We start from the raw sequence: 14,633 nt of genomic DNA, 5'->3' as shown, positions 1-14,633 counted from the left end.
AGGAAAATGAGGTTTTGTCTCATATTTGGACATTTTTTTTGCTAAACAGTACAATCTTTTGTTGACAGCAGGAGAAGCTTAAGAATGTTTTATGTACTTTTTATGGTCTAAGAAGAAGCTATTGGAACTTATGACAGTTTGTTCAAGACGTCTCAGCAGCAGTATCCTTCACTCTAGCTGCTGATGTCATGCACTCTAAGAGCAGAGATTTTTGTGAAATTTTGTGCTGCTTTGACGGTGAAATCTCAAAAACTGTTACAGATATCTATAAGTTACATATATATGAATAGCCGAAAAATTTGCGAATATTACAAAGAAAAATGAAGCCTGTGAGTGAAAGTATGCTGAAGTTTTAGCATCTTTAAGTTCAGGGAGATTTAGGCGGTAGAGCTGAAGTTTCCCATTCATTTTAATGGGGGACATTTTTTTTCAGAAAAAGCCGAATAAATCATACAGTTTGAGGGTTAGAGATGAGAAAAGTCCGAGCATCCATGTCCTGATGTCAAGGAGACATATGAACTCCTCTGTGTCCATTGATTGGGTTAGACGTGGGTCTGAATTCCTGCCTCTGTGCCCAGACAAAAGGGCTAGAAAAATGATAACATTGTGAATCTGATGTGTTTTACATGTCTGTAGAGCCAGAAATGTGCCCGTGGCAGCGATCTAAAAATGGAGGAAGGAAAAGTGATCTGCAGAAGTTTTTGATTAAAGATCAAGATTACATGGGAATGAATGGGAGCCCAATCCAGTTTTGTTGGAGAGGTGGCTGCTTACAGGCCAATCAATGTAATATTTTGTTGAAATGCTGAATCAGTGTGTCAACAGCTGTAGCAGCAACTGTGAATGTTGCTAACATTTCACGTGATGATCTGCATGTCTTCAGGGTCTGTCGCCACCAGCTGTGAGGCCTGTCACAGACTGGCTCAGTGCAACTCCTCCCTCCACAACCAGAGCATTGAGAGCCAGGGCGTCTCCTGTCACTGCGAGGACGACGTGGTGGGAGACGGCTTCACGTGCTACAACACAACCGCCTGCAATGATGACTGCTGTGCCCAAGGTTACCACTGGTCACCGCTGCATGGATGTGTGGATGTAGACGAATGCTCCCTGCCCAGCTCTCCCTGTGGACCCGGGCAGGTCTGCGACAACACCCTGGGCGCCTTCACCTGCCTGGTCACCCCTGATTTAGAGAGCAGCAAGGCAAAAACCAGACCCCGCTCTGTGACGTTCGGCTGCGGCAGCACTCAGTGTCTTTTCGGCTATGACTGTCTCCAGGTGAACGGCACATCTCAGTGTGTCGACCCATGTCAGCACCACACTCCACTACAAGACGCCTGGAGATCCACAGACTTCAGGGCCAGCTCTGGGTCCACATTCTGTGACATCCACACAGACTGGCAGGGCTGGTACCGACTGTTCATCGGAAACAGCAGCGTTCAGATGCCAGAGAGGTGTGTTGAGAGACACACGTGTGGGACTGATGCCCCCCTGTGGCTGCGGACTCTCCACCCACTGAAGACTGAGGGCATCGTAAGGGGCGAGGTTTGTGGCAGCTGGGAGGGAGGCTGCTGCCAGTTTGAGTCCAACCCCATCCACGTGAAGGCCTGTCCTGGAAACTACTACGTCTACAAGTTTGTCAAGCCCAACCAGTGTCGGCTGGCTTACTGTGCAGGTGAGAAACAGGTACTCCTACATAGCTCATGGCAAGATCAGAGAAACATGGAGCACTGAATTTACTGAAAAATGTTAAAGTCTTCAAAAAGTACTGAAAGAACACAGACAAACCGCCCACACTAACAAATAACCACAGCGCCTCATAGGGATGGGAATCAAAAACTGGTTCCTGTTGAGAATCGATGAGAAATGTTTCAATCCATCCATATCGTTAGCCTTTGTGCTTAACGATTCCCTTATCAATTCTTTACATTGTGCTGGAGCCTCCAGGCCTTACGTCGACTAGTCTGCTGCAGCTAGCTTAGCTTAGCAGTTAGCTAACGTTTACCAAGAAAACTCCGATTCAGGATTTTCAGCTTAAAGTTTTCCTGAAGAACTGACTTCATAAAGAAATGTACATCACTCTCTCTCAGGAGATTCATATTCAGGACATTCAACATGGTATAAATCACCTTATTTACCTAAATAACAAAATAGCGCAAGCTTGATGCTAACGTATATGGGAAACTGATATGCTAGCAGTTAGCATACATCAAATTTCAACTTTCATCACAGAAACATATCACATCAACTCTTTGTAAATAATACGGCGAATTTCAAATGTCAAAAGCTAACAGGCTAATGAAAGGCTCATGGCTGACGGAAAGGTTCCAAACAACTTAAACTATTGCTATAACCACTTTGAGATGCTAGATGGCCTACTTGAATTATTAATATATAACAACACAGAACATCAACGTCACACTGTGTGAATTTTTGACCTGTTTCTGTTAAATTATGCCCAGAAATATCCAGACTCAGGGACCAACTACATTTTATTCACTTACAGTATAAACTCAATTACATGTTGTTGACACAGAAAACCTGTAAAGATACTTTTTGTACCAGGAAAATTCACAACAGGAGTTGATGAGGGAATCTATAAAGAATCAGATCGATAAGCAGAATCCATAAGGGCATCGTTATTGACAAAATCTGATCAATTGTTCAATTGTTCAGAATGATATTCATGTGTTGAAGGACCATTTCCTCCTCTGACGGCGTCACTGTTTTTTCGTTGTTCCCCTCATCAGACACTAACACCACAGTGTGTAGTTCCTGTGCCGATGGTGAGAGCTGTGTGAGCAGTGACAAGAGAGACTGGAGGTGTGAACCAGGTAAGGACACAGCCCAGCCTTCCTCTGTGACCTGGACTGGTGAAGGTGTTTACCGTGGCTCTGTTCATCTGTTTCATGTCTAGATCTCAGATTTACTCTGAGGCTGGTGGGTGGAGACACCCCCTGCTCTGGGAGGGTGGAGATCCTCCATAACAACGAGTGGGGAACTGTGTGTGATGATAACTGGGATCTGAACGACTCCAGTGTGGCGTGCAGACAGGTGGGATGTGGACCCCCCAAGTCAGCACCTGGCAGCGCTAACTTCGGACAGGGTTCTGGTCCAATCTGGATGGATGATGTGGCCTGTACAGGCAGTGAGTCTGCTCTATCACAGTGTGGACACAGAGGGTTTGGATCCCATAACTGCAACCATGGAGAAGATGCCAGTGTCGTCTGCTTAGGTCAGTGCCATGTGACCAGCTGACTCTAACTTGATCAGCTCCTTGATTTGGGAAGTCTAAAACGTCCTTTATTATCTGTTACATATTCATTAAAGAGTCTAATTACAGGTATCAGGGAGGACAGGTGAGGATGTTCACTGTGGCTCTGTTCTGTTTTCATGTTCAGCTGCCGTATCTGACCTGAGGCTGGTGGACGGAGACACCCCGTGCTCTGGGAGGGTGGAGACCCTTTACAACAACCAATGGGGAACGGTGTGTGATGATAGCTGGGATCTGAATGACGCCCATGTGGTGTGCAGACAGGTGGGATGTGGCTCCGCCCAGTCAGCTCCTGGCAGCGCTCACTTTGGACAGGGTATTGGACAGATCTGGATGGATAATGTGGCCTGTGCAGGCAGTGAGTCTGCTCTGTCACAGTGTGGACATGGTGGGCTGGGAACCCATAACTGTGGTCACAGCGAAGACGCCGGTGTCGTCTGCTCAGGTCAGTGAAAATCCCACCATGAAGAAGATACAGTGGGGAAAGTAAGTATTGAATACGTTAACTTTTTCTCATCACATTTATTTCAAAAGCTGCAATTCAAACCAAATTTCTCCCAGACATTGGTATTAACTCAAATAATCCACACATGAAAAGAAATCACAACGTTCAGGTCCATAAATAATGATTATGGTGAATTAAGTACGATAACACAGGAAAAAAGTATTGAACACGCTAACTGAGACTCATCTAATACTTAGTGGAGAAGCCTTTGTTTGCAGTGACAGCTTCCAGAAGCTTCTTGTATGTTTGAACTAATGGCCCACACTGCTCAGGTGTGATTTTGGCCCATTCCTCTGCACAGATTGTCTTTAAATCTGGAATATTCTTTGGTGCCCTCTGGTGAACCCTTTTCTTTACTTCTTTCCACAAATGTTCAGTTGGATTGAAGTCAGGTGATTGACTAGGCCGTTCTAACAGATTGATTTTCTTTTTCTGAAACCATTTGAGAGTCAACTTTGCCGTGTGCTTTGGATGGTTGTCCTGCTGGAAGGTCCAGCCACGTCTCATCTTCATCATCCTGGTGGATGGCAGCAGATTCAGATCAAGAATTTCCCCATACATGGCTCCATTCATTGCTCCGTCAGTTATATGAAGTTTGCCAACACCATGAGATGAGAAACAACCCCATGCCATGATGCTTCCACCTCCAAACTTCACTGTTGGTGTAGTGTTTTTTGGCTGATGTGCAGAGCCATTTCTCCTCCAAACATGGTCTGTAGTATGACAGCCCAAAAGTTCAGTTTTGGTCTCATCTGACCAGACAACATTCTCCCAGTATTCTACAGGCTTGTCAAGATGCTGTTTAGCAAACTTTAAACCAGCTTCAACATGCCTTTTCTTGAGGAATGGAGTCTTGTGGGCTGAGCGTCCATAGAGGCCATGGTGGTGGAGTGCATTGCCTATTGTTTTCTCTGTAACAATTGTACCTGCTGCCTCCAAGTCTTTCTGGAGCACTTTCAGGGTGGTCCTTGGCTGGTTGAGTCCTCTTCTGACTATCTTTCTGACTCCCTGGTCAGAAATCTTCAAGGAGCTCCTGTGCGTGGCCTGTTGATGGTAAGGTGGTGCTTCTTCCACTTGTGAATAATGGCCCCAACGGTGCTGACTGGAATATTCAGGTGCTTTGATATAAGTCTGTAACCAGTTCCATTCTGATGCTGAGCAACAATCAGGTTGTGAATGTCTTCAGAGAGCTCTTTGCCTTTACCCATCATGAGGTGTGTGCTATTTAACTGCTTGGTGAAAAAAACACCTTTTTTATAGGACCATCAATTTGCTCTAGCCCAGCTGATGTTGGTTTGCACTAATTGGAAGTTCAAGTAATAATTACTGACAGATTTCAGGTGGTATGGTGCATTTCCTGTCCAAAGTATACAGCCTTTCCATGGTGTGTTCAATACTTTTTTCCTGTGTTATCGTACTTCATTCACTATAATCATTATTTATGGACCTGAATGTTGGGATTTCTTTTCATGTGTGGATTATATGAGTTAATACCAATGTCTGGGAGAAATTTGGTTTGAATTGTATCTTTGGAAATAAATGTGATGAGAAAAAAGTTGACGCGTTCAATACTTATTTTCCCCACTGTAGTTGTGTCAGTGGGCGACTGAATAGTCCACCACAGTGTTTATTGATGCTGTGATCTCCACTACAGAGTCCCGTCTGTTCTCTGACTCTTTTTGTGACAATGTGTTACGTAGATGATGAAATCCTCTTACTCTGAGGATTTAACTTGTTGAACTGTTTGGACCTGGTCATGTGACTAGCCTCTTGTGTTCTACCCTAAGGTGTTTTTCCAGAGACGGAGCTGGTCTGTGGTCGGGACCATCTGCGTCTGACGGTCCAGAAGAGGCTGCTGGAGGCACAAGGGCTGAACGCCTCCTCTGCTCACCTGATTGACCCACAGTGCCATGATCGGGGCGACCACCAGGAGGAGGTGTGGTACCTGGTTGAGCGAAGAGAGGGTGTCTGTGGAACTATGGTGGAAGTGAGTCTGATGTTGATTTCGGCATGCCCACTGTGTCTGAACCAGTAAAAACCTGGATCTGGTCTGTCTCCCTGTCTCTGATCCAGTATAACAGCAAACACATCACCTACTCCAACATTCTGTTCGTGTACCCCTTTGACTCCATCAACGTCTCACTCCCCATCCCCATGAGCATCCCTTTCACCTGCATCTTCCCACTCAACGACACCACCAGCCTGGGCAGCGCCATCCGATACCGGCTGACGTGAGTTCACCTGTTCCCTCTGTGCCATGCGTGGCCGATAACTGACCGGCTTTATCAATCAAGAGGGTGTTTGTGTGATCAGTTTGAACCCAATAAAAAATAATGTTAAAGGAATACTATCAATAAGTGAATCCCTGAGAGGAAAACATCCTGAAGGAAACTATGGTGAAGACAGCGCTCTCTTCAGACCTTTACCTGACCCTGGTCTTCCTCCCTCCCCCTCAGGAATAACGGTGTAGGTGTGGTGCGTTCAGGGGAACCAAACAGAGTGGTGATGACTCTGTACCAGAGGCCAGACTACAGCCTGCCCTACCCCCCAGGCCCTGTTAGCCTGCCGCTGGGCTCCCGCCTGCACGTTGGTGCCTCTGTGGAAAACTACGGCAACTCTTCCTTCGTCCTGCTGCTAGAAAACTGCTACGTCACAAACTCTCCCAGCGCTGACGACCCTGACAAACACTTCCTGATCCAGAACAGGTGACCTGTCCAGACATGTGACTGCAGGGAGGAGCTGGTTTAATTAGACTGCAGCGCCACCTTTTGGCCTGGAGTCTCACACACTGTGGTGAAGACGTGACTCTGAAGACGCTCTGAAGATCAGATCTTCTTTTTAACTCTACTTTTCTTTGTTCTAGTCAACTTTTTCCCAGATCCAGCTCCACGAGGTAAAGTATTTATCAACAGTTAGAGCTACGCTTTGAAACCTGACAACAAGCTAACTTTGTCAGTTTGTAGCGTAGCTTAGCAGCCGGCTATATATGTTCATGTGGGTTGAACACAAGCACAAACAGTTCAAGGTGTTTCAATCTCAAGTCTGTGTTTAAGCCTTTAGCCTGTTTAGCCTTTAGCTCATGTTTCAGTCCTTAGCTTGGTTTTAGCCTTTTGCTGATGTTTTAGTCTTTAGCCTGTGTTTAAGCTTATGGCTGGTGTTTTTGCCTCTAGCTGGTGTTTTAGACGTAAGCTGGTGCTTTAGCCTTTGTTTCAGTCCTTAGCTTGTGTTTTAGCCTTGAGCCTGTGTTTTTGCCTTTTGCTGATGTTTTTGTCTTTAGCCTGTGTTTTTGCCTTTAGCTGTTGTTTTAGTTTTTAGCCTGTGTTGACGCATATGGCTGGTGTTTTAGCCTCTAGCTTGTTATTCAGTTTTTAGCTGGCGCTTTAGCTTTGAGCCTATGTTTCAGTCCTTAGCTTGTGTTTTAGCCTTTAGCTGATGTTTTGGTCTAAAGCCTGTGTTTTAGCCTTTAACCTTTGTTTCAGTCCTTAGCTGGTGTTTTAGCCTTTAGCTCATGTGTCACCCTTAGCTTGTGTTTTAGTGTTCAGCCTTTGTTTTAGCCTTTAGCCTGTGTTTAAGCTTATGGCTGGTGTTTTTGCCTCTAGCTGGAGTTTTAGACGTAAGCTGGTGCTTTAGCCTTTGTTTCAGTCCTTAGCTTGTGTTTTTGCCTTTTGCTGATGTTTTAGATTTTAACACGTTTTAGCCCTAAGCCTTCGTTTCAGTTCTTAGCTGGTGTTTAAGTCTTTAGCCTGTGTTTTAGCCATTCGCTTGTGTTTCAGTCTTTAGCTGCCGCTTTAGCCTTTAGCCTTTGTTTCAGTCCATAGCTTGTGTTTTAGCCTTTAGCCTGTGTTTTTGCCTTTAGCTGATGTTTTAGTCTTTAGCCTGTGTTTACACATATGGCTGGTGTTTTAGCCTCTAGCTTGTGTTTCAGTTTTATGCTTGTGCTTTAGCCTTTGTTTCTGTCCATAGCTTGTGTTTTAGCCTCGAGCCTGTGTTTTGCCTTCTGCTGACGTTACAGTCTTCAGTCTGTGTTTTAGCCATTAGCTTGTGTTTCAGCCTTTAGCTGGCGCTTTAGCTTTGAGCCTATGTTTCAGTCCTTAGCTTGTGTTTTAGCCTTTAGCTGATGTTTTGGTCTAAAGCCTGTGTTTTAGCCTTTAACCTTTGTTTCAGTCCTTAGCTGGTGTTTTAGCCTTTAGCTCATGTGTCACCCTTAGCTTGTGTTTTAGTCCCCAGCCTTTGTTTTAGCCTTTAGCCTGTGTTTTTGCCTTTTGCTGATGTCTTAGTCTTTAGCTGGTGCTTAAGCCTTGAGCTTTTGTTTTAGCCTTTTGCTCATGTTTCAGCCTTAGCTTGTGTTTTAGTCTTTAGCCTTTGTTTTAGCCTTTAGCCCGTGTTTTAGCCTTTAGCCTGTGTTTTAGCCTTTAGCTTATGCCCTACTTGAACTTTACAACTCATTTAATTCCCTGTGAGGAGTTTTTGACTTGTCCTGTCTTAGTCTGTTCATGATCTGAGATTTCACATGAGATTATTGGCACCAAACTCTTTTTTTCTTCATGATATTCTTTAGTATCTCTGGACTTACTGATTCTATATGTTACAGACACGACTCAGAGCACCGTTACTACAGATGAATAAATAACTTTGTCGCTTTGCATCCTGGGAAAAGTTTTTATTTTAAAGAAAAGAAGAGTTTTAAAGAAGATCTGCTCTGAGAAAATAAACCCACGCCTTCAGAGTCACGTTTTTACCACAGAGAGTGACGGTGCTCATGGGAAACAGAGTCTGCATCCCAGAAAAACACTACCAGTTCTGACCACCGGGGGGTGCTGTTATCAAATCTAAACAGAGTCCTCACAGAGCCTTTATACTAATCTGTCATCATCATCATCATCATCATCTTCATCATCATCTTCCTCCCTCCTGACATGTTTAGATGCTTGAAGGTCTGTGGAGCTGTATTTCTCTCTTGTTTCCACTAGATGCTGCTGTTTGTGCCGTTTTAGCATAAGCATGAGTGGTTCTGTTCCTGATGACATCATTCAGGTAACCCTTTATGTGTGAGCTGCTCTTTGATTGGTCCCCCCCCCCCAGGTGTCCTGTTGACCCTCGTCATGTGATGGTGGAGGAAAGCGGTCAGTCTCAGCGCGCTCGCTTCGCAGCGCTGCTCTTCCAGTTCCTGGGGACCTACAAGGACATCTACCTTCACTGCAGGATCAGTCTGTGTGACCGGGACAGCGCCCCCTGCAGCCCTGTGAGTGAACTGCGGCTGCTCCCTCATGTAGCAGCCTTAGTGCTTCAGGTCACAGAGCTGTTTATGTTCAGCAGGGTCAGAGGGTCTAAGCTAAAGACTCCTGTTCTCCTCTGCAGATCTGCTCCAGACGCCGCGCTCGCTCTGCTGCAGCCCCAGCCAATCAGCTTCCTGTCACTGTCGGACCAATCAGCTGTAAGTATTTCTTTTCATGACAAACACGCCTTCTGTGTTGTGGCTCCTCCTGGTTTTCACTCCTCCCTGTTCAGAGCCATCGGTCTTCAAAGCGTCCTCTGTCTCTCTGTGTCTGTGTCCAGGGTTTTGAAAGGAAGGAGACGCCCTGACGGGAATCAAACCCTCAGCTCTTCATCGCTCTGATCAGCGTCCTGCTCCTCACTGAGCTGGATCCTGGAGAACGTGTTTGGACTTATCTCAGGACGCCTGCAGAGACTCGTCCCTTCTTCATCCGTCCTCGTTAAAGATCAGCAGAGAAGCAGAATCAGTCTGTTCATGTGTCTGAGTTCAAATAAAGAGAGTTTAAAGATACCGTCCGTCTGTTTCTGCATCAAGTCTACCAACACACAGATCCTGATCACATAGATCCTGATCACATAGATCCTGATCACATAGATCCTGATCACATAGATCCTGATCACACAGATCCTGATCAGACTCTTTGGATCAGGATCTATGTGATCTGGCTCTATGTGATCAGTAAAGAGGTGTATTTAAAGTGGGAGTGGTCTGTGATGTCATCACTGTGAGCTCTGATACTGAGTGCTGGATGGGACTCTCATGTTTTTGTCACTGAGCCCCTCCCCCCAGCCCTGACTCACCTGGTTGTCACGGTAACCCCCATCACAATGAGTCCATCGGAGCGTCCCAGAGAAACCTGAGCAGGCGTGGCGGCTCGTGGTCACCTGATCCGATCAGCTGCTGAATGTTTGATGGAGGCTGTCAGAGATCCTCTCTCTGCCACAGAACGACCTCACACACCTCAACACCTGTACAGGTAGAGGACGGGTGGACCCTCCGTCAGGACGCTCAGGGGATCAACAGGTAGGACCTCTGGTTCTCTCACACCCCGACTCTGATCCGTCTTCTCTCTCAGGTCCACTCATTCGTTTCTCACCTGTGTGACATCATCAGGTAAAACAGTTTCAGCTGATGGCGCCTGGTAGTGTGTGTGTGTGTGTGTGTGTGTGTGTGTGTGTGTGTGTGTGTGTGTGTGTGTGTGTGCAGACGGTCTGTGGTGTTTCCTGTGATGCATGTTGACAGCTCAGAGTTCTCGTCACACACACCCAGACCTCTGTGTTAATACAGCTGTGTGTGTGTGTGTGTGTGTGTTCGTGTGTGTGTGTGTGTGTGTGTGTGTGTGTGTGTGTGTGTGTGTGTGTGTGTGTGTGTTTAAACAGAGCAGTGTGTGTCCCTGTGGGCTGTGTTTTTGGACGGTCATTGCTGTCTGGTGACAGCAGGGGGAGCTCTCACTCTCACTGTTAGCCATTAGCTTAGCATGTTTATCATACTTGATGCAGCTCAGCCTGCCTCCTGCTGGACAGGTGTTTGTCCTGTTTCCTGTTTCACCTGCGTCCTGACTGACAGGTGTGTACGTGCTCCAGGTGATGGTCTCAGGATGTCTGACAGCAGGCAGCGCACCCTGTCCACCTCAGGAGAGTCCCTGTACCAGGTCCTGGCTCTGGAGAAAGGCTGCAGCCATGAGGACATCAAGAAGTCCTACAGGTGAGAGCCCGCAGCCCCGCCCACTGACCTGAACCAGGTGAGCAGTCTGTGTGTGAGTGTGTGATAACATGAAGTGTGTGTGCCCACAGGAAGCTGGCGCTGCGGTACCACCCTGATAAGAACCCGGATAACCCGGAGGCGGCGGAGAAGTTCAAAGAGCTGAACAGCGCCCACACCGTCCTGTCCGACCTCACCAAGAGGAACATCTACGACTCGTACGGCTCGCTGGGACTCTACGTGGCCCAGCAGTTCGGAGAGGACAACGTCAACACCTACTTCATGCTGTCCACCTGGTGGGCCAAGGTGGGCGGGGCTTAGGCCGACCAGCAGGAAACACTCAGAGTCCTGTTAACGTCATCCCTCAGGATCCTGACACTGCGCTTCTTCCTCACCTCATCATCTCAATCTGGTTTTTCTAGATCTGACTCAGGATCCTGCTCCTGTTTCTCTCTCTGCACTCTGGATCCTGATTGTGGTTCTTGAGGTCCAGCTGTTTTTGGCTGAATTCTCAATCCTGATCCTGGATCTGATGTTTTTCTCGAAATCTTGTTCTTGGTTCTCAGAATGTGGTGCAGGATCTTAATCTCGTTAATTCTGTCTCTGGTTCTTTTGCTTTTTAGACCCTGTTTCAGGAAAAGGATCTTGTTAGGACTCATGATCTTGTTCTTCCGTTGATGTGGCTCAGTATCCTGTTAGTGTTTTTTCTCCAGTTTGTCGTGAGGATCTAGAGCCTTAATCAGTGATCTTGTCTCAGGACCTTGATGTTGTATATATGATCTAGTTGCAGGTCTTAATCCTTTGTCTGTGACCTTGTTTCAGGATCTTGATCTTGTTTGTGTGATCTTGTCTTGAGCCTCGATCTTGTTTTTTTTTTTTTTTTATCCCATTTTATCTTGATATTTTGTCTGTGACCTTGTCTTTGGATCTTGATCTTGTTTTTGTGATCTTGTCTCAGATTCTCGATCTTGTTTCTGTGATCCTGTCTTATTATCTTGATCTTGTTTCATTGATCTTGTCTCCTGGTCTCGTTCATCTTTCTCTGATCTTGTCTCAGATTCTCAGGCTTGTTTTTCCAATCCTGTCTCATAATCTTAATCCTTTGTCCATGCTACTGTCTCAGGACTTTAATCTTGTTTCTCTGATCTTGTCCTGTATCTGGATTCTTTGTCTGTGAACTGATTTTTGGATTTCACCCTGTTGATGTGATCTTGTCTCAGATTCTCTAGCTTGTTTCTGTGATCCTGTCTCATCATCTGGTTCTTGTTTCTGTGATCCTGTCTCATCATCTGGTTCTTGTTTCTGTGATCCTGACTCAGGCTCTGTTCGGGGTTTGTGGGATCCTGACGGGCTGTTACTGCTGCTGCTGTCTCTGCTGCTGCTGTAACTGTTGCTGTGGGAGACTCAAGCCCCCGCCAACAGGTGAGGGGGCGGAGCAAGAATACGTCTCCCCTGATGACCTGGAGGAAGAAATACGCAATGATCCTGACAATGGTGAGTCCGCAAGACCTCTGACCCCATCAAAAACCACTAAACCCACTCAAACCAATGAAAACATTGAAAACTTTAAACACTGATACCACTGAAACCATTTACACCAAAAAAACCATTAAACCACTGAAACCACTGAAATCATTGAAACCATTGGATCCATTAAGACATTTGGAACTATTGAAACCAGTGAAACCAGAAAAACCACTAAAACCATTGAAACCATTAAAACTATTGACACTCTAGAAACCATTGGAACAATTAAGACAATTAAAACCAATAAAACCATTAAACCAATAAAACCATTAAACCAATAAGACCACCTAAACCATTGAAACCATTAAAACCGTTGAAACCATTTAAACCAATTAAACCACTGGAAGCATTATAAGCATTGAAAACATTGGAAGAATTAAGACCATTAAAACCATTGAAGCAAACAAAAAAAACAAAACATTACAACCATTCCAAACAATAAAACAATGAAACCACTAAAACCATTTTTAGCATTAAAACCAATAAACCATTGAAACCATAAACCATTGAAACCATTAAAACCATTGACACCATTGAAACCATCAAAACCAATGAAACATAAAACCATTGAAACCATTAAAACCATTAAAACCACTTAAACCACTGACACCATTAAAACCATTGAAACCACTGAAACCATTGGAACTGTTGAAACCATTAAAACCAGTTAAAAGCCATTAAAACAAAAAAAAAAGCATTGAAACCATTTACACCACTGAAACAACTGATCCATTTAAAGCCATTGAAACTGTTTAAACTGTTTAAAACCAATTAAACCAATAAAACAATTAAAACAGCTAAAACCATCAAAACCATTTAAAAGGTTAAAACCAATAGAACCATTAGAACCGTTGAAACCATTAAAACCATTTACACCATTAAAACCACCGAAATCATTGAAACCACTGAAACCATTAAACTGTCGAAACCACTAAGACCATTGAAACCATTGAAACCATTGAAACCTTTTAAACCAGTAAAATCATTGAAACCATTAAAACCATTTACACCATTGAAACCATTGAAACCACTGAAACAATTGAAACCATTAAAACCACTAACACCATTGAAACCATCAAAACCATTGAAGCCTTTGAAACCAGTAAAACCATTGAAACCATTAAAATCATCTTTACCATTAAAACCATAGAAACCACTGAAACCACAGAAACCATTTATCAGTCAGTCGGACCAGCCTCAGGCCTCTGGGTTCCTCTCCTGTTTTTCTGTTTTCCAGATGCTGAAGCACCGATCATTCAGCAGCCGACAAACGCCAGCGAGAAAACTCAGCTGATCACTGACGGCCATCGCAGATATGGAGACACCTACACATGAAGCCGGCTGGACGGACGCAGGAAACGCATCACTGACCCACCTGACTCACTAACCTGACACCCTGAGGCTCACCTGCAGGCAGATCAGCCCGCTGCATCCACCAAACCAGAAACCCGTAGAAAGCTCCGTGAAACATACCAAGATAAATCTCTGTGTGCTGCTCCAACCTTTGATCAAAGTATCCTGTTCTCTCAACATCAACTGTTCCTGATACCTGAGTCACACCTGAGGACCAGGATGTACGTGGACACCTGAGTCTATGTACTGTTGGTCTTCTCTGATTCTGAGTGAGACCAAAACAAGATAAAAGCCACACAGGCCCAAAAACACCAAAACAAGATACCTGAAGAAGATCCTGATCTCCTCTAAGGTATCCTGTTTTGGTTTTCAGGGGCAGGATCCTGATAAGATCTCAGATACATGTTTATTTCTTAAAGAAGCTGTGACATCTGGACATGTATCTGGTCTTGGCAAGATCCACATCTGACTGAGTCGTTGGTCTTAGCAGGATCCAAAACCAAGACCTCAGTCAGCAAATTAGTCTTGTTTTGGTTCATCTGGGTCTGTGGGGCTTTGACCTGTGATTGGTTAATTCTACTGAATGAAACGAAGTCTCTGATTGGTTGTCTGATGTAGAATTGAACAACAGGATTTAAAAAGTTTATTGATGAGTTATTTGGATTTAAAGCTTTTAAACTACAATCTGACTGTGAACGCGTCTCTTATCGACCCTTTCCATGTGTGTGTGTGTGTGTGTGTGTGTGTGTGTACATGTGTGTGTGTGTTCTGATGTAAATAAAGTTTAAATCTAAGGGTGTAAAAACCTTCCTGAGTGTGAGCTGACGTCAGTCTGTTAAATAAACCTGCTTTAGACACCTGTGATGATGTCATTCTTACCTCCAGCAGGTGGCGCTGTAGCCCCTTTAAAGCAGTGTACTGGCCCTTTAATAACCTCGATCCTGCTAACAGCCCTCCCCTCATTCCTGCTGTCCTGCCCCTCTGTGACCTTTGACATATAA

General features: G+C 45.0%; 2 protein-coding genes across 3 annotated transcripts; both read left to right on the top strand.

Moving 5' to 3' along the window:
• The first annotated feature begins 864 nt into the window (after positions 1-864).
• On the top strand, positions 865-9,401 carry LOC141804201 (uromodulin-like). Its single transcript, XM_074688527.1, has 10 exons — positions 865-1,672; positions 2,748-2,831; positions 2,915-3,232; positions 3,399-3,716; positions 5,564-5,763; positions 5,850-6,007; positions 6,233-6,481; positions 8,859-9,018; positions 9,135-9,210; positions 9,333-9,401. The coding sequence occupies exons 1-10, from the start codon at positions 865-867 to the stop codon at positions 9,338-9,340; spliced, it is 2,379 nt and encodes a 792-aa protein (XP_074544628.1). The 3' UTR covers positions 9,341-9,401.
• Positions 9,402-9,968: 567 nt separating this feature from the next.
• Positions 9,969-14,340, top strand: LOC141803855 (dnaJ homolog subfamily C member 5-like). Of its 2 annotated transcripts, none has more exons than XM_074687885.1 (5): positions 9,969-10,074; positions 10,635-10,755; positions 10,845-11,058; positions 12,072-12,246; positions 13,517-14,340. In XM_074687885.1, the coding sequence occupies exons 2-5, from the start codon at positions 10,649-10,651 to the stop codon at positions 13,612-13,614; spliced, it is 594 nt and encodes a 197-aa protein (XP_074543986.1). In that variant the 5' UTR covers positions 9,969-10,074; positions 10,635-10,648; the 3' UTR covers positions 13,615-14,340. The 2 variants fall into 2 exon arrangements, with proteins under 2 accessions (XP_074543986.1, XP_074543987.1); XM_074687886.1 differs by having other exon boundaries at positions 10,035-10,074; positions 10,618-10,755.
• The last annotated feature ends 293 nt before the right edge of the window (positions 14,341-14,633 follow it).

The sequence above is a fragment of the Halichoeres trimaculatus genome, unplaced genomic scaffold (genome assembly GCF_033239565.1).
Source record: "Halichoeres trimaculatus isolate MK-OKI-2021-1 unplaced genomic scaffold, fHalTri1.1 fHalTri1_scaffold_15, whole genome shotgun sequence".
Taxonomy (NCBI): domain Eukaryota; kingdom Metazoa; phylum Chordata; class Actinopteri; order Labriformes; family Labridae; genus Halichoeres; species Halichoeres trimaculatus.
This window is presented reverse-complemented; position numbering and strand designations above follow the sequence as displayed.

What these genes read in the sequence shown, in the direction of transcription:
- LOC141804201 (XM_074688527.1), top strand. Translation starts at nt 865, where the DNA reads ATGATCTGCATGTCTTCAGGGTCTGTCGCCACCAGCTGTGAGGCCTGT. An exon ending in TCTGTGGAACTATGGTGGAA is followed by an intron (nt 5,764 to 5,849) that starts GTGAGTCTGATG and finishes TCTCTGATCCAG; the next exon opens with TATAACAGCAAACACATCAC. An exon ending in CACTTCCTGATCCAGAACAG is followed by an intron (nt 6,482 to 8,858) that starts GTGACCTGTCCA and finishes CCCCCCCCCCAG; the next exon opens with GTGTCCTGTTGACCCTCGTC.
- LOC141803855 (XM_074687885.1), top strand. Translation starts at nt 10,649, where the DNA reads ATGTCTGACAGCAGGCAGCGCACCCTGTCCACCTCAGGAGAGTCCCTG. An exon ending in GACATCAAGAAGTCCTACAG is followed by an intron (nt 10,756 to 10,844) that starts GTGAGAGCCCGC and finishes GTGTGCCCACAG; the next exon opens with GAAGCTGGCGCTGCGGTACC. An exon ending in ACGCAATGATCCTGACAATG is followed by an intron (nt 12,247 to 13,516) that starts GTGAGTCCGCAA and finishes TCTGTTTTCCAG; the next exon opens with ATGCTGAAGCACCGATCATT.